This window comes from Phyllobates terribilis, unplaced genomic scaffold (genome assembly GCF_046119375.1).
Source record: "Phyllobates terribilis strain yellow unplaced genomic scaffold, ASM4611937v1 Scaffold_1__5_contigs__length_1240528914, whole genome shotgun sequence".
Classification (NCBI taxonomy): Eukaryota; Metazoa; Chordata; class Amphibia; order Anura; family Dendrobatidae; genus Phyllobates; species Phyllobates terribilis.
The window spans coordinates 860,247,445-860,266,065 of NW_027362761.1; the positions used below are offsets into that span (position 1 = coordinate 860,247,445).

Genomic DNA, 18,621 nt, shown 5'->3' on the forward strand with positions numbered 1-18,621 from the left:
GTAGCAAATCTTTTTGCTCAACTTACCTTCTAACGAAAAGAAATTGTCTACAGTGGACACACCGCTAGATAATCTTTAAAAACTGGTACTTCTTGTACCTCTATTACAGTCATACGCAACATTTAACATCTAGGAGTTTTGTGGAGTATAAGATCTCCAGCAATGAGGTCTAATATTTATTGAATTTCTAAAGATTACATATACGCACAGAACACTCTATTGATCGCAGCCCATTGGAAGTCCAGATGCTATTTCTATTTTAGGATAAATAGCTCTGAATTCTGTACAGTAATTGGATTGACGTCATAAGTTACACTGCAGGATTTACCAAGCCTTTCTCCTAGATGAAGCCCCTGAGTTCTCTCCTATATTGTGGAAATGAATGGATGCACACAATAAGCTGTTCCTGATAGCGTTGTCATGCGGGTTCTTCATGAGTCAGTCCACCTCTTCCTTCCTGTGGCACAATGACATTTCTCCTATAAAGAATCCCACTTAATCCTTCAGTCAACTTGTTTATGACTTTCTTAAAACAATTTAGATCATCATTCCACAGTGCATGTGTCATGTTCATTCACCGCAGCTGGAATTTCATCATAGAATTCAGCATGCCCACTTAGCACCGTGGTATTCTCGTTTACTGTGTTCTTCCACTCTTTTACTTCAGAGTCCTCATTTGTCGGCTACATTTAAATGAATTACAGGACGTGACAAGATAGATGCATTGGTTACCTCCGGTGATGCATTTGTGCTTAAAGTTAATGAAACCTACATATTAAGATTTTGTGCAAAGTATTGCTTGTAATATAAAGCACCGGAAGTCCAACATCAATAGCTTAGGGAAACGTCTGATAACTGTGGTTAGATTACTTTATAGGGGTTGTCCACTACTCGGACAATCCCTTCTGAAATTCTCTATTGTCAAGTGTAAAATTAAAATGACATTTACTAACCTCCTGCACTGACAGGGTTACAGCGATATCTGCACCGGTTGTTCTGGCGCTCCCGTAACATTGGCTGCAGCGATCACGTGGCATAATAATCAGCAGCCACTAATGGGCTGCTTTGCTAACACTTCCTTTGGACAAAACTTGGATGACTGAAGAAAGTGTTTGGTGGTTGGCTGTAGCACTCACGTAGTATAACAATATCATTAGAGAACCAGGGGAACCAGAGACGATATCGCTGGAAGAGTGCTGGTGCAGGAGGTGGGTATCTGTAATTTTTAGCTTTCCACTGGGGAATACAGTATTTAAGAAGGGATTGTCGAAGTAGTGGTCAGCCCCTTTAATTTCAGAAAGCACTGGAGAAAACACAGTAGCAATCAAGTATATCACCAACTTTTGTGTAGCTTTTTAATGTAATTGCTCTTTCTTAGAGAAACTGTAATTAGGCCACGTGCACTGCACACGTTCAGTTTTTTACCACAGTATTTGTAAAAAAAAACCAAGAGTGGGTAAAAATGCAGAACTCGTGATGTGTTTCTATTATACTTTTACTCTGTTTTACTCCTGATTTTGGCTTACAAATACTGTGGTAAAAAACTCACCAAATACTCTACATGTGCACATAGCCTAAATATTCTGAAGGTTCTGATTCTGTTTTCCAGGTAAATGTAGCTTCAGCAACCTCCCACTCGCCAGCTGTTGTAAAACTACAACTTCCATCTACCCTGATGGAAAACTATTGCTCTAGGCCACATATGTCAAACTCTGGCCTGCAGGGTGAGTATATTTGGTTTACAATGCCGGGCGGTCCCCCGAGTATATTTGGCCCCCGACAGTTGAAAGCAATGATGGAGGATGGAGCGTCAGCTGATGCTCCCTCTCCCATCATTCTCCCTCTGCGTCTGACGTCTCAGTGCAGCAGGCACGATGACATCATTACAACGCGCCTGCTCTACCAAGACATGCAGAGGATCTAATAAATCATGTAGAGACTGGAGCAGAGGGGGAACGAGTAGAGGTGAGTATTTATTTTTTTTATTGTGTGGGCCTATTATACAGTATGACGTACTATGTGGGCCCCGTATACTGTATGGAGCACTATGTGGGCCCCTTTATACTGTAGAGAGCACTATATGGTCCTTTATACTGTATGGAGCACTGTGAGGCCATTATACTGTATGGAGCACTAAGGGGGGCCATTATACTGTATGGAGCATTATGTTGGCTATTATATTGTATAGAGAACTATGTTGGCCATTATACAGTATGGAGCACTGTGTGGGTCATTATACTTTATGAAGGACTAAGTGGGGCCATTATACTGTATGGAGCACTATGGGAGGGCTTTATACGGTATGGGGAGCTTTTTGTGGCCGTTACACTGTATGGAGTACTATGTGTGGCCAATATACTGTATGGAAGGCAATGCAGGGCCCGGTTATACTGTATGGAGGACTTTGTGGGGCCCATTACACTGTATAGAGCACTTTTTGTGGCCATGAGGGCAGCACAGTGGCTCAGTGGTTAGCACTGCAGCCTTGCAGTGCTGGGGTCCTGGGTTCGAATCCCACCAAGGACAACATCTGCAAGGAGTTTGCATGTTCTCCCTGTGTTTGTGTGGGTTTCCTCTGGGTTCTCTGGTTTTTCCTCCCCCACTCCAAAGACATACTGATAGGGAATTTAGATTGTGAGCCCCAATGGGGACAGTGACAATAATGTGTCTGAATTGTAAAGTGCTGTGGAATATGTTGGCGCTATATAAATAAAAGATTATTATTATTACATGCAGGTCCAGCTTTAGGACAGGCAGATTAGGCATTTGCCTAAGACCCCCACTCTCCCAGGGTCCCCAAGCCAGTGGCACACAATGGGGCCCATGAGTCAGGGGAACCCTGGCCAGTGCCGCCCCCTCCCCCGAATCACGTATTCAGCTGTATCAATACAGTTGGAAGAAATGATGGAGGAGAGAGCATCATGTGAAGTTCCATCTCCCATCATTCTCCCTCTGCATCTGACGCAGCGGGCGTGATGAAGTTGCAACGCAGTGCCAGCAGTGGAACTGCTGAAGCACGCTGCAGAGACCGGAGGAGGGGTAAGTACTGCATTTAATTATTTTTTAACTCACTGAGGCCTTAATACTGGAGGACTGGGGGCTGCATAATACTCTATATGGCCTGCATTATACTCTATATGGTATTATACTGTATGTACTATATAGGGGCTGCATTATACTGTATCGCTGACTATGGGGTGCATTATACTGTATGGAGGACTATGGGGAGTGCACTGTACTGTACAGAGGACTATGGGAGTGCATTATACTATATGGAGGACTATGTGGAGTGCATTATACTATATGTAGGATTATGGGGAGTGCATTATACTATATGGAGGACTATGGGTGTGCATTATACAATATGGAGGACTATGGGGTGTGTATTATACTGTAGGGAGGACTATGGGGTGTGTATTATACTGTATGGAGGACTATGGCAAGTGCATTATACTATATGGAGGACTATGAGGGTGCATTATACACTCTATATGGCTGCATTACACTGCATTATACAAAAATCATTGTTCTCAGCAGCACATCGCCCGGTGAAAACTGCAGATGTGCTGCTGATAACATGATATGTATGGGTACAGATTGATCTATTAGTGATTGTTCTGTGTCCATCATTCTTCTTCAGCCCTTGTAAAGAAGCCGGAAAACAAGCATTGAACAATTTCAATATCGTCGATCACACTCGTTTAACGGCCTGAACTCAGCGCATGTAAATACAACTGAAATGTTTCTGTGTGATGGTGCAATATGTGCATGGTGCATCTGGGGCCCAACTTTAAACTTTTTCCCAGGTCCCCACTTTGTCTAAAACTGGCCCTGACTGTATGGAGGGCTGTGTGGGGATTACAGTGGGAGAATCCTACTGTGATCGGGTCACCATTCATTGTCGGGTGGATTAAGGGGATGGGGTACACTAGGGTCATCATACCGTGCGTGTGGAGGGTACTGTGGAGGAATTCACTGTGTAGGTATAATACTGTGTTTGGGGGAACTTTGTTGGCATCATACTTTATTATCTGTATTATTCAAGGTTTTTTATCCTTTGTTATTACATATTTAAATTAGGACATTAGGCCATTTACTTTTTACTGCTTTTACATAACATATTATATTATTCCAATATTTTATTCTAAGATCTATTAAAATGTACTTTGTTCGTACCCCTTTAGGTTTGTTTCCATATGAAAAAGTTCATCGTTATATTTTATAAGGAAAAACTTCCTCAAGTGTAGACATTTTATTAATAAACATCACGGTTGGTCACCGACTTTGTCCAAGCTTTTAATTTTGCCCCCCTGTGTATTTCAGCTTGACATCCCTGCTCTAGGCTATTTATTCCCTTTATCCCCCTGAATTATACTTACCATTTCCAGGAGTTTTTTTTTTTTACTTATTCTGGTGCAAACAAAACTGACATAGAAAAACAAGGTAGGTGGTTACCAGTGACTTTCTTCCATGGACTAAAGAATTAGAAGCAGAATCTGCAAGATCAGAGAAAATGACCTTTCTAACTCTTTGGAACTGAATCACCAATGACAACATTTTCCGCTAGAACAGAAACAGGGACGGCAAAAAAAAGCACGGATCCAATAAATTTACCAAATGTTTGGTCTAGTCACATGTAATATCTGTATATATGATATATATAATATATAATATAATGTGTCATTTTTCTTGTTGTAATTTTGACATAATTTGCAGCAAAAAACTGTCTTTCATGACTTTGGCATGGTTTCACTAGAAAGAAGTGTGGGTTTCCGAAATCATTAGACAGAAAATGTGCCAAAATTGTGGCAACATTTATGGTACAAAGTAAGTCAACCAAGTTTAGCCAATTAAGTAGTGTAAACTTAGACTACTGCAGACGATGCAAAAATATAACAGATTTATCAAATATCAGGAACCCCTGTGATAAATTTGGCGCGTTTTAAGACTGTCTATTCGACATATCTGAGAATTAGATACTGTAAATAGATATACCCTATTGAAACGATCTGGAAATAATTTACACACACAGCAAACGGTGATGAAGAAAAGGGAAATCTGAAAATCAGAAAATTAGTCATTTTATCTGAAACCTGTAGAGAAAACCGGTAAGTGAATCATTAGGTAAAGGCGCACAGGTTATGCTACAGGACATATAGTTCTTACAAGTAAAATGCTGTACCTATTTGGATTGGTTTATTACAATTCTATACTTTTGTTATACCCATATTCTACATTGTGCCAGTGTGCCGTAGTGCTGCTGTAAGCTTTGTTCACAAGGCACAATCTGCATTAATAACTGTATTGTGCATTATACATAATGTAGCATTAGGAACGTCTGCAAGAAAGCAAAAAGAAACAAACAAACAAACAGATTTCATTAAGATGTAATGTTACATTCCTTAATAATGCTATAACATTAACTGAGTAGATTTCTCTACTGAATATAATGCTTAAAACATTTACAACTTGCAGAAGAAATTTTATTTTTGCTAAATTATGGTGTATTATTATTGCAGAGCTCTCACCCCGGCACAACTGCTCTTGTTATGTGGCCATGGAAAGAAGAGCCCAAGGATTTCAAAGGGAAGTAAGAATGACGTATCTTTCATCTGCTGCACTAAGTTTCCTTTGCTCAACGTTGTCCATTTCTTGGTGTTTTTAATGCTGAGAAATGCAAGCAGATACTTATCCATTATGCAATACCATAAGGGAGGCATCTGGCTCCAAATTTATTCTGCAGCAGGACAACGACCAAAAAGAAACAGCCAATGTCATTAACCCCTTCCCACCAACCAAAGCCAATTTTCATATTTGTGTTTTCATTTTTTTCCCCTTCTTCGAAAAAACATAACTTTTTTATTTTTTTCTGTCCACATAGACGTATGAGGGCTTGCTTTTTGCAGGACGAGTTGTACTTTTGAATGACACCATTCAGTTTACCACACAATGTACTGGAAATTGGAAACTAAATTCCAAGTGCCGTGAAATTGCAAAAAAAAATGCAATTCCAACATTGCTTTTAGGGTTTTATCTTTACGGCGTTCTTTGCACGGTTAAAAATGGCATGGCATCGAGATTCTCCAAGTTCCATTTATTGAGTTTATTAATACCATTTTAGATAGATAGGATGTTTTGATTGCTTCATCTTTCATTTTATTGTGGCAACGAAAAAACCCACATTTTTGACATTTTTAGTTTTTTTTCTGTTTTTGATCTTTACCGAACAGATTAATTAATTTTAAAGTTTGATAGATCGGACTTGATAGATCGATGCTGCGTTACCAAATATGTGCATTTTTAAATATTTTTATTTTTAATGGGGGAAAAGGGGTTGATTTGAATTTTTATGTTTTTATTTTTTAAACTTTCTTTTTTACCTTTGATTGTATTTGTTAGTTCCCCCAGGGGACTTGAACCTGCAATCATCTGATTATTTATACTTCTGTATTGATATGTATAGTAAAAATCATGGTCTACTTTGAAGCCCAGCCACAAGATGGGTTTCATCTCAGTGCCATTATGGCCAACACGGGGAGCTTCAGCAGACACCCAACTGCCATAGCAAACCATCAGTTCCCCATTATCGAGTCGCAATAGGGCCAGTGGGCACTAGAACGCCATGCTCCCTTGCTGGCGCACTGTAAATGCCTCTGCCACAGTCTGAGATTCACTCAACCCGAGGCTGTTGGATGCAGATCCTGATTGTGACACACAACCATTATCTGCCAGTTCTGATCTGCTCCTGACTTGCACTGTACATGTATGCTGGATAACGGAATTAACAGCCAGGAGCAGGACATAGTGCAGGAGGAGGAGGACAAGCCATGAAGAGGTGAAAGCTGCCTCCTCCTTCTTGCTGGTGATGTCATACCCCTTAGTGTGTGGCTGGCTCTTGAAGTGCACTCAGCATTGCAGGACAGTAAGAGGAGCTAGCACATCAGTGAGTGGAGAGCACTCACTTGATAAGCAATGAACACAGCACAGATTTTCCCCAACTCCTCCATCACTTCTGATAGAGGACTGTGTATATGCCTCCGGTGTCTGCACATGGTATGAGAATGCAGAGCTGCTAATCTCCAGCTCACTTAGATAAGCAGCATATATAGCCATGCTGAATAGCCCTCAGCTCCAATATATTAAAGGGAATGTCCACCTTCAGTATAGTAGTCCCCTAAAGTGTGAAATGTATATAAAATAGACTCATTCAGTACTCCCTCCACACACCCAGGGTCCAGCGCCAGCTTTCTGACGCTGCTGTGGTTCCAGTGTTGTGACTAGATTGGTAATGTCACATAAACGTATCACCGCTTTGGTCAGTCAGTCGCTGAGAACAGTGCTCGTGTAGAGGGTGATGACACGAACTGTGTGTGCAGCTGCTCTGAGGACTGTGCCCTTTCTTTCCTTGAACTGTCTTTATACTTACCTTGAACTTTCCCCACAGGGGCTGATGAGCAGCACACTTGTTTTAAAGGGGCCGTATTCTGCAAAAAACTGTCTGGACGACCCGAGGATCGCGCCGAGTCATTGCTCCTGGACTGTCGGAGCTACGGTGAGATGGCTACTGGGCCGTTATGTTTAAAATGGACTTCCCGTGTTTGGATATCTGGAGAAGGATTAGTTGGCCAATGGGCCTGTTATATTTTAAAACGGACACGTCATGTCCAGGTCCCAGGAGCAAGAGGACCAGGATTTTTTATGTTTGGGCAGTGATTAATGTGTGGGCCAGAGGCCAGAGAAGGACTCTTAGTAAACATCTTCACATATGCAATTATAATGCTCTTCTACTAATGTATTGAAATAGTACTTACCTAAATGTTTTATCAGTACCATATGGTCATGGACGACCATGTTTTAGGAGGGAGAAATGTAAGGGTGTGCTCAGGGCAGTTCATGTCCTTAGTTCCTTCCTTCTTAAATAGGTACGCTCTTGCTGTGATAAAAGCAATGTTGTTGAATGTATATATTTGGATATAAGGTTTTATGACTATTAACACTGTAGTTCAAGAAGTTGGATGGGTTCAGTATAGAACTAGTTAATGAGTTTAGGGAAACTCCCAGTTGGCAGGGGCAGGAGTAAATATAAGAGTGGGAACTTCTAGGTTAGGGGAGTTCAGTGAGAGGCAGTGAAGTCCATAGTGTTAGGTCCAAGTTCAGATGCTGTGGGCTGCTAAGAACAGCATGTGGCCGTTGTGTGAGGCAGTAGGAGGCCAAACTGAAATCTATAATGGATATTCCTGTAACGTCTGTAGCCTAAGGCTCGGGCCAGGTACCAAGGAGTTGGCCTGGTCTTCTGACATCTCAAGGATGGTGGACGGTCACAGGTGCACTCCTGGAATGGACAGAGAATCCCTGAGGCTGATGGAATCGGCGGGCCTGGGGTTAGTCAAGAATGAGTGTGTGACGGAATAGAAGAGGAGTTGTGCTAATGAGAGAGGAGGACTGCGTTGCTGTGTCTTATCCCACGTGTATCTACCTGATGAACTTGGACTGTTTAGTAAAAGTTTGAATGCTGCAAAGAACCTGGTGTCCCATGCATTGTGTGCAGTGGCTACTGAGGACAGAAGCCTGGAGGAAGCAGAGACCTGCAGCCCACAAGTGAGTTTGATGCACCCCACACTCTAAAGCACACTGGGACACCCCCTGTCTGTAAAGTGTCAGAGCATAACCAGACAGCAGCTCGGTCGCAACTACTGTTCTGTAGTACTTTACACAGGACACATGCAAGGTGTGTGTATGTGTTGATGTAGCAGAGCTAGGTATAGATTATGGACACATCATACAGTCTGTGGGGGGCATTTTGGAAACAATGGAAATGGTACCATATTTTGCAGAAACACTAACTGACATCTAGGAGCAATATTTAAGTGTTGGCGCATATAGTGGAGGGTAAGGTTAAGGTCCTGACTTAGCGTAAAATAAAAATTGCCCCGCCGCAGTAAATGTCCCACATTCTTATCTCTCATAGTTAGGAGGTTTGGATATGATTATGAAACTGTCAAGTTTGGGAGATCCACGGTTACTCTGCATCACGGTCTGTGCTCCGACTGTAAAACACGGATGGCTGAATTCGGCCTAAGGCCTTATTCAGACATTCAAATATCACAGTCTGAAACTGCGATTTAATGACTGACTGTGGGTCTCTTCTCTCAAACTAAACAGTTTCATGAGGTTGTTGAGTTCAGACCAGGTGTTTCCTATGAGGTTGTTGAGTTCAAGCCAGGAGTCCAGCGGTCAGTCCGATAAATCACGGTCCGTGTTGGAACCGTGGTATATGGATGTCTTAATTTAGCCTTAAAGGGAACCTGTCATGTGAAAAAAACGCTATTAACCTGCTGACATGGGGCTAATCTGCAGGTTAATAATATTCTGATGCCGTGTGGCCTCCACACTGAAAGACTGGCTGCCGGGAAGAACTTAACAATGCCAGAACGCTATTAACCTGCAGATTAACCCCATATCTCCAGGTAATTAGCGTTTTTTTTTCACACAACATGTTCTCTTTATGGTATGCTCAAACAACTTATTTTGGGCCTGTGTACTGACAAATGTCAGTCTATATTCTGTCCCCATGGCCTGTGGCTGTAAATATGGCTCTGTGAGACGCTGGGTCTCTTCACCTGTACTTACAGTTGGTGATGGTAGGAGATAGCTTAACTCAGCTGCAGGCACACACATTGTGAAGAATCCAGAAGAGGGTTTGTTTTCTTAGAGAAAACTTTTGGAATGCATGCAACAGCAGCAGGTAAAAAAGACTTTCTTGAGACAGGCTGAAAGCACATGAGCTTCCGATGGTGTCAAGATGGAGAATGAGGAGAAGCAGGAAGAAGAAAGAGATAGTTACATCACAGCCAACAGAGGGAGACAGGGAGAGAGAAGGGTTAAACTTCAAGGAAAGTGAAGCTTAAAGCTATGCAATAAACAGCAGTACATAGCAACGACCTAATAATACATAGAAAAAGAAAGACATGCAATACAGTAAATAAAATGTCCAGGATAAACTGTAAGTGTCCCAATCATGGGACAGAACAGTCTATGTGCTGTGAAAAAAATCGTAGCGTGCTATAGTCTAGTCAGTGTGATTTGCAGTCTGACAGCTGACAGTAAGATAAGAATGCTGTGCTGCATTGGTCATCATGTGCAGTGCTATGGCATGGGTCCCCCAAACGTATGGGATTGGTTGCAGACGCACCCCCCTGTGATCATGGTCATTATGCCCCTGGCTGTCATTGTTATGGGGGGGGGGGAGAAAGAATTAATGAAACATACTCGCTCAACACTAATGGTCATGTTTTAGTTGTATATAACAAATATACTGTTTATAGTATTTGCTTAGTATTCAGAAGCTTTTGGATGGATTTTTTTAGAATACAGTATTCAACTTAATACTGCTCTTTTATTATGTTCAGAGACAGGAAACAAAACATCAGTGTGGTCCTTCTGCTTCATTTTTTACCTTTTACCTTTTGTGTCTCCCCTATTTCCTCAGATTTTAAGCTTGCGAGCAGGGTCCTCACTCCTTTTGATATCTGTTGAGTTACAGTATGTGTTATTCTGTAATGTCTTTATTGTCTGTACAAGTCACCTCTAAAGTGTAAAGTGCTGCGGAATATGTTGACGTTATAGAAATAAAAATTATTATTATTATCCATTCTGTAACATCTATTTTTCACGCAAATTCCATTACTGTGTTTCTAGAACAAAACTGAAAAATGGAACTCAAAATGCAGGTGTGAGCAACAACTTAGTATACCAATGAATGACTCTGGTGAAGTACAATGCAGACGTGATCAACGTGGCGGGGGATCCAGCATGCGTGAATAGATAAAATCAATGTTTAGTCCAATTGTTAAAAACATCTTCATCAGTATATATTCCATAAAATAGTTAGGCGAGATGTCTATAAGTCATGGAAGTTATTACGCGTTTCGAACCATAGAACGGTCAGGTTCTTAGTCATTGACTCACAGTGCTTCTGTGCACCATGACTCCTGTGATTGCTGGCCCATAGGAGGGTGAGCTGAAAAATTTTTCTCCTCTTTTTTATAATGCAGAAGTGATGTATCCAATGTAAATGTGACTACTGGTTTTCCAGATATTTGTATTTATTATTTCAATTACATCTTCCATATACTGTATTATAATTACAATAACATGGCTTGTTTTTCTATGTACTTCATATAATTTTATTTGTAATATCAATAAAAGTTTCCAAAAATAGTGCTCTATTCTCTAATTCTCTAATGCACATCCATGAGTTAGCACAGTGCCTCTAGAATAAGAACAATTCAACTATGAGAGAAATACAACAAAACAAAATGTTTTATTGTAGAGATATTATTATAGAGTAATTCATTCCTTTCATTCTTCCATTATTTTTGTATTTGAATATACATAGACTGTATGTAAGTAATGCACCAGAGCCTAGGTTCTCAACCTGGGTATATACATACATAAATATAGAAAACTGTGCTGTTGTTCTGTACTACAGAGGAAATTCCCATCAATTGGATCTTTTCACTTGGAACTCGTAAAAGAGTTGTCACTGCGATCGACGCTCTGCTCCGTCCTGTGTCAGGCCACTGCGCTGAGTCCTCATGCAGCACTTTCTCCAGATCCTGCAGGAATTTAATCCTGCTGTGTCTTGCAGGTTTCTCTTCCCCAATCTATCCCCTGCCAGGAAAGGGATTTATTAGGCAGTTCCTCCCTCATCACTTTTGCCTGAGCTTAGGGTCCTACTTGCAGTCTGTCTCTAGGTATCCGTATTGCTGCATGTTTGATTTGTCTCTTCTGTTACTTACCCGGCTTGTTTTCCTTGTTCTGTCTGACCTCTCCGCTCTTTACCCCAGGTACGTATTCTGACCCTGTGCAGCCTGCCCCGACCTTGAACTGTCTTACTACTTCTTCTATCTCACCCTCCTGTATTTCACATACCTGCTCTGACCCATGGGTCAACTGCTGCAGGTTCGACTGCCCTGGAGTGACACCTAAGGACTACCTGCAGCCAAGGCTTTTCTCACCACCAGAGGCTATAGCAAAAACTAGGAAGTTGCTTAGTCACACCCCTGCTGGGTAAGCCCTGCCCGTGGCGCAGTGGGTCCACACCCACTTTTGTCACAGTTGTCTTGGCATATAAAATTGATTACCTATCCCTGGTATAAGTCATCAATGTCAGATTTGTTATGGTCCAACACACGGCATCCTCGCCGATCAGCGGTACTGCAGATTAGAGTATATGGCTTACAATACTTGGCATTGGCTGCTCCACACAGAGTGGAGATGGGCTGTTCAGCTCTGTTCAATGTTTACATCAGGCCGCCGACAGAGCCAATAACAGATGATCTATGTTGGTGCCAGGTGTCAGATCACATTCAATGTGGTACTGATTATCTATCCCAAGGATGGGTCATCAATATCATATGCCTGGACAACTCAATTAAAAAATCAATTAGGTTAATCAAAGTAATCATGTCAGTTTTCTGAAGAAAAAAAATACAAATATATTTATAAAGCTAATATGCGACTATTTCAGGTAAATTGAAAGTGCTGGAAAAAGTTAACAGTTGTTCTGAATCCTCCAAGTTAGCTATACTTGTAACCAGTGCTACGTATTGTTGTGTGGTACCTATAAATAACACTAGTATACAGTGATTTTGGTGCTAACGATGTCTGAACGGTTTTAAATTTAATCTATGGTGTTGATTAAGAATATGACTTCGGTTTTGCCAGATTGTCTCTAATTTCCGAGATATTTAACAGTTAATTAATTGGAGTAGAATTCTGGCTTCAAAGTTATTTTTATAGCATTGTAAGCCTACCAATTGAGATACAATTGAGATATTTCATTACCTAAGACACTGTTAAAGAGTCAAAAGACAGAGCAAAAAACCAAAGCATTTATTATCACAGACAAGTCGCATTGAGGAAATTCATTATTTTCATTAATGAATTATCTCAAAAATTAGAACCAATTCAGCAAAAGTAATGGGATTTTTGAATTCAGCACCCTCAAAATACCCTAAATCCATTCAAAAAACCTTGCCATCTGAAAAACATTTTTTTTTGCAGACCTGTGTAATTAATTGCACCAAATTGTTTGAAGTATAATTTTTATTAATCTGATATGACTGAAATAAGTTATAACAATATTCCATTGAGGTAACATACCTATTGGTGATTAATTATGCATTGCTTTGGACAACTTTAAAGAGACAGATGCGCTGCAGAGTGAGATGACAAAGTGCTGGGGTGTTCTTACAGTATAGCGAGTGGTCCTGTGAGCAGTGACTGTAGCCGCTCCGTGCTTGACCCCATAACTGAAAGCTGGCGGCTCCCAGGAGGAAAGAGGTTAATTTTCTCCCAGTGGCCGCACGTTCAGTAAGGTGGCAGGGCAACATTGTAATGTTATTGACCTGAAGATTAGCCGGATATCTGCAGGTAAATAGTGTTTTCCAAGGTGACCGGTTCCCTTTAAAGTTGATACCTTTCAATCTCAAGACTTTTTAAATTATTAATAACAAAATGTTCTTGATTATTAATTCCCTACATTATCATTATGGTTTAGACTTTTAGTGGCCTATAAGGTGGACTTATGATGTAAGGTAAAACAGGAATTTATAGAGAAAATTCTACTGATCTGACATAAACCAATAAGGATGGACATGCATAATTAGTGGAATAGATCATTTGGACTTTAAAGGGTCACATTACTAGTGTTACCAATGTTGCTATTCATAAGAATTCCCCCATCGGCCATATTTTATTATTGAATGTACAACATATCAATAGGGTGATGTCCTATCCCTGGGACTTGTGCCCCTAGGAATTGAGGGTTGGAATTAATAGTAGCACTCAGGAAACATTGCAAATTGTAGTTTCCTGGCATACAGGCACAATGGTAAATAGACACAATATGTTTCTACAAATAGTATATGTAAGTAATATGAGCCCTTTTGTCGGTTTCATAAAACCCCATCCCCCAATAGCATAACTTACAGAAAATGTAATTGGTAAATTCTTTAAATACCAGAATGTGCTGAGAAACAGATTTAGAGAAGGGCATGAGGGTCCTGTTTTAGGTGAACACTTTAATATTACTACATTATTCTTCTAGGTTTTTTTCATAAACATACCAAATAAGAAAAACGAGACTTATTTTTGCTAAAACAAAGGTAAATGTCAAAAGATGAAAATATAAAAAATCATATACAATCTAAGCAAAACCAAAGGTAAATGATAAAAAATCATATACAATTTAAGCAAATGCAAAGGTAAATGTCGAAAGATGAAAGTATAAAACAAATAATATACAATATCAAAAAAAGTTTTGCTTTTCTTTCAAAAATTGTTACTTTATTAGTTCTGAAAAGCTGGCATTTTAGTATTTTGCCTAAATGGCAGCATACAATCAGTACGAAAGTTTCCTTTCATCTAGAAATTCAGGGAAATTAACACTATAGGTATTTAATTGTAGTCAATTGACAATGTCTTCAACATTCGATTGATTCCATTTGGTTCGATGTCATTCTTTTTGAATCTTAAAAAATATAAAACAAAATATTGTCACTATTTTTACAGCAAATTACAGCAGACCCCAGGCAAACACACAATGTGTAAGTTCTGCCTGTAGTGTATTTAGAGTTCCCCAATAATTTAAAATAACCTTTTGACATGTTATAGTGGAAAGGGTTAGTAAGTCATTCTATAAGGAAAGTTTTTTTTATACTATTGCCTTTAGAAGTGGTGAAGAACCAGTATTACTACTTCATTATTTAGTACTTAACATGTTTGTATTATTAAATGTAATGTTCCTTTATTTTAGGATTCATTGGTTCAGTGGCCAGTGATCATACACTTCTCAATATTAAAATTGCAACGCCAAGAAGGAAAAGTTATGGAGTTATGAAAAATAGACATGTTTATGATATGCAAACGATGAAAACATTTAAGCAAAATGTTCAAAGCATCTCGATTTATTCAGTATTGAGTATAAGCATCAAGCACAGAAATACACACACTTACACCCCTTAGCATGCTATCAATGAAGTTATTAATGGTTGTCTGAGGAATGTTCTGCCACGCTGAATGCACTTGAGCATTCAAATTATCAAAATCCGATACTTGCAGTTACCATTGCAATTGCCGACTAATGATATTCTAGATGTGCTTGCTGGGTGACAAATCCATAGACGCTTCAGCCATGGTAGCATGTCTAGACCACGCAGGCTGCTCACAGTAACACAAGCAACATATGGCCTGGCATTGCAACTTTTAAAAATGGCTTGTGGGACATTTTCATGTTTCTTCATGAAGACCTCTTCATGTCATTGTCCATGAAGTCTGCAGACCAATCTCTGACGATAATTGCATCCAAGGCAACGGCGGGACTCATCGCTGAAAAGGATAGACCACCATTCAGTCTCCATTGCATTCTTGCTCTGCCCCTTTATTGATAGCCTTTTGACAGCAGTGGCATGTGGTCAATGGAACACGTTTTGCTAGACGTCTGGCTCGTAGCCAAATGTTGTGTAAACACCTTCTTATGGTTTGTGTAGACACTGTTTGGTGCCTTAGGCTTAGACTCTGTGACTTTCCATGAATCTGATGAGACCATGTAGGTATTGCTATGAAAATGCTTTCAGGAGGGAATGTTACACTAGTCCTTCTCAGGGTATTATGGTGTGGGGCAGTATAATGTACGGTAGCCAGCCAAACACCTTTATATTTCATTCCAGTTACACTAACTACTAGGTATTACATTGATTTGGTGGCAGAATAAGTCGTACATTTTTCTAAAGTGTCCAACAAGCGTTTTTCAATGACAATGGCATAAATGTGCTACCATAGCCTGCAGCATCTCTGGTGTTGTCTCCCATTGGGCACATCTAGGATGACATTGTTTGGCAACTACAAAGGAAGCTGCCAGCAGCTTGATGATTTACATCCACGTGCATTCAGGATGGCAAAACATTCTTCAGACAATCATTAATAACCTCATTGATACCATGCCAAGGCGTGTAAGTGGGCGTATATCTGTGCGTGACACTCATACTTGATACTGAATGAAACGAGATATTTTAAAAGTTTTGTTTCCATTTTTTTTTCATGATTTACATATCATGTCTATTGATCCGGTGATTTCCATAATTCCACAACTTTTCCGCCTTGGCGTTGTGATTTCATTATTGAGAGGTGTATTTTCACCAATTAGACATTGATGGCATGCAGAATCTATTTGGTAATGGCACTTTGTTTAGTTAAGGGAGCTGTTGCCTAAAGAAATATGTATGTAAAATGCACAATATTCTTAACTTTGTTGGTTTCTTACTATAACAGGCGATACATGTTAAAAAATTACTATTTTTATCACAATTTAATAAAAATAGGAATATAATTTTTCCGCTCATCTGACTTTCTTTGTAGTGAAAGTATCTCAAGTCCATCCCTGCTTTGCTTTCCATGGGAACAGAAAAATCAAATTGCACTTAATTTTAATATAGCTGAAATTAACCTAGCAGGCTGCAAATATTTAATATCAGAAACAACTGTTTAAATATTTAGGCAATTCTTGCCAAGAGCATATGAAGACAGTGACGTTGAATGCGCATAGACACTTACCAGAATACGGAGTAGCTGTTTTTACAGAAAGCAATTTAACACTTTCTTTAGTTTGAGCAGATCTAGTTCAGTAAAATAAATAAATAAATATATATGTAAGTTTCTCGTAAAGTAATCCTAAAAGTCACTTTTAAAAAATAAATGTGAAGAACAAAATGATTAGAATGGAATAATAGCTAATAACGACCTAAATGAATAATTAGAATTAAAGTCTAAATTATGTAACAATTGAGTCATCAGAGTTGTGTCATGAAATTACAACCTTTAATATCTTAGTTATTGGAAGTGAAGAACTGACTGTCATAGTCACAGACAATAATGCAACTTATGGCACTTTATACAAAATAAACGTGCTGCTTTCCATTGGTTCAGCCTTCTAATTGTCCCTCACCTTCATCTGATAAGGATCGGGCATTTAGAATTTAAATGTCTGATCCTTTTTTTCTTGCTGGAGATAAGCCACTACCAGAGGTATTTGACAGCAGCTTAGGTCTCATTTACCTTGGCAATGATGTTTGATGATCAGTGGTCATTTAATATCCTGTTTAGACAAACTGACTACACTTCCCATGTGCACAGAATGGATCATTCTGAGTACATAGACTGTCATTGTTCCTTGTGTAACTGGCCAAATTGACCCCTGTCCAGATTAAACCTGGGTATAGTTTGTCTCTGTGATTAGAACTTTAATATTTAAGTCAGTTATCTTGAATGTTGAAAAATTAAGTCATTTTTGTGTATATCGCTCAATGCTTCTGATATCAAGGGAGGTAAAATCTAGCATGAGGGGGTATGAAATGGCCTAAGCCAATTTATAACCCGGTGTATAAATTGGCCTAGGCCTCATTATACCTAGGGTATAATCAAGCCTAAGCCATTTTAACCACAGGAATAGGGAGGACTTGGGGTATACTATGGCCTGTTACACTGGCACCACATGTCCTGTTTACAGAAGATGATGTGCTGCTGTGAATAATGATTTTTATGCTTAAAATTATTTTACTCAACACATGAGTGCTTCACTTGTTTGTCTCGTGATTGGCAATCTGGTTACACGGGTCAACTATTGGAAAACGAGTGTTTTTAGGAACACTTGCTCATGATATTCAGAAAACTGTAAATAAAACACATTAATACCTACTAAAGGAGGGGATTTTAAAAGATAGCTGTCCTCACGTGTTGGAACTCTACACTGCAGATGTCATCCATCCCGCTTCTCTGTCTTCTGAAATGCTCTCTGCTCACAATCAAAGAGGATGCATTGCAGGCAGAGCACGATGAGATGGAGAAAGGAACCATACAGGGTGATTACACACAGCCCAGCCTCATCTCATCCCAACGTGGATTGGGTGACAATGAGGAAGAGGAGGAGAAGGAGGAAGGACAGGAGCTAGTTTCATGCGCTATAGACGGTACTACCTGTACAGCTGTCATACCGTCTGTTCAGCGTGGATGGCCAGAGGACAGAGAGAAGGAGGAGGAGGAGAGCATGGTCAGTCATCCTCTTGGTGAGGACACAGAAGTCTTGCCTGTTAGTAGTCTGGCACGAATGGCTGAGTTTATGTTACGCTGCCTTTCCCATGACCCTCACGTTCTCAAAATTTTGGGTGACAGTCATTACTGGTTGGTGACAGTTCTAGACCCAAGCTACAAGGAGAACTTTATATCTCTTATTCCTGAGGCGGACAGGTCTACAAAAATGGGGCTGTACCAGAAGGCCCTTGTTGCGGAACTATTAAAAAAATTCCCATCTGAAAACGCTGGTGGCAGAAGGCACACTTCGTTGGACAACCAAGGAGTACAGGCGAGAGAGACACAACTTCAATCCAGCAGAGGCAGGGGAACACTAGCAAAGTTCTGGGAGAGTTTTCTCAGCCCCTCCCATCGCACAGGCCTTAAGGTGCGGGGTACTCTCACAAGGAGTGCAAAGTTTGGGAAGATGCTGAGGGAGTACCTTGCCGACCGTACCAACGTCCTCCGTGATTCCTCTGTGCCTTATAATTA

The 18,621-nt window shown here is 40.1% G+C and overlaps 1 protein-coding gene across 2 annotated transcripts in view; it reads right to left on the bottom strand.

Annotated features, from left to right (window-relative positions):
- Nucleotides 1-13,092: 13,092 nt before the first annotated feature.
- The window catches only part of EMCN (endomucin), a 237,336-nt gene continuing 231,807 nt past the window's right edge, over nt 13,093-18,621 (bottom strand). For both annotated transcript variants that reach the window (XM_073655386.1, XM_073655378.1), the window contains 2 exons: nt 16,618-16,679; nt 13,093-14,536 (listed from right to left, as the gene is read on the bottom strand). In XM_073655386.1, the coding sequence (XP_073511487.1) occupies nt 16,639-16,679 (41 nt within the window). In that variant the 3' untranslated portion in view covers nt 13,093-14,536; nt 16,618-16,638. The remainder of the gene's footprint in view (nt 14,537-16,617; nt 16,680-18,621) is intronic.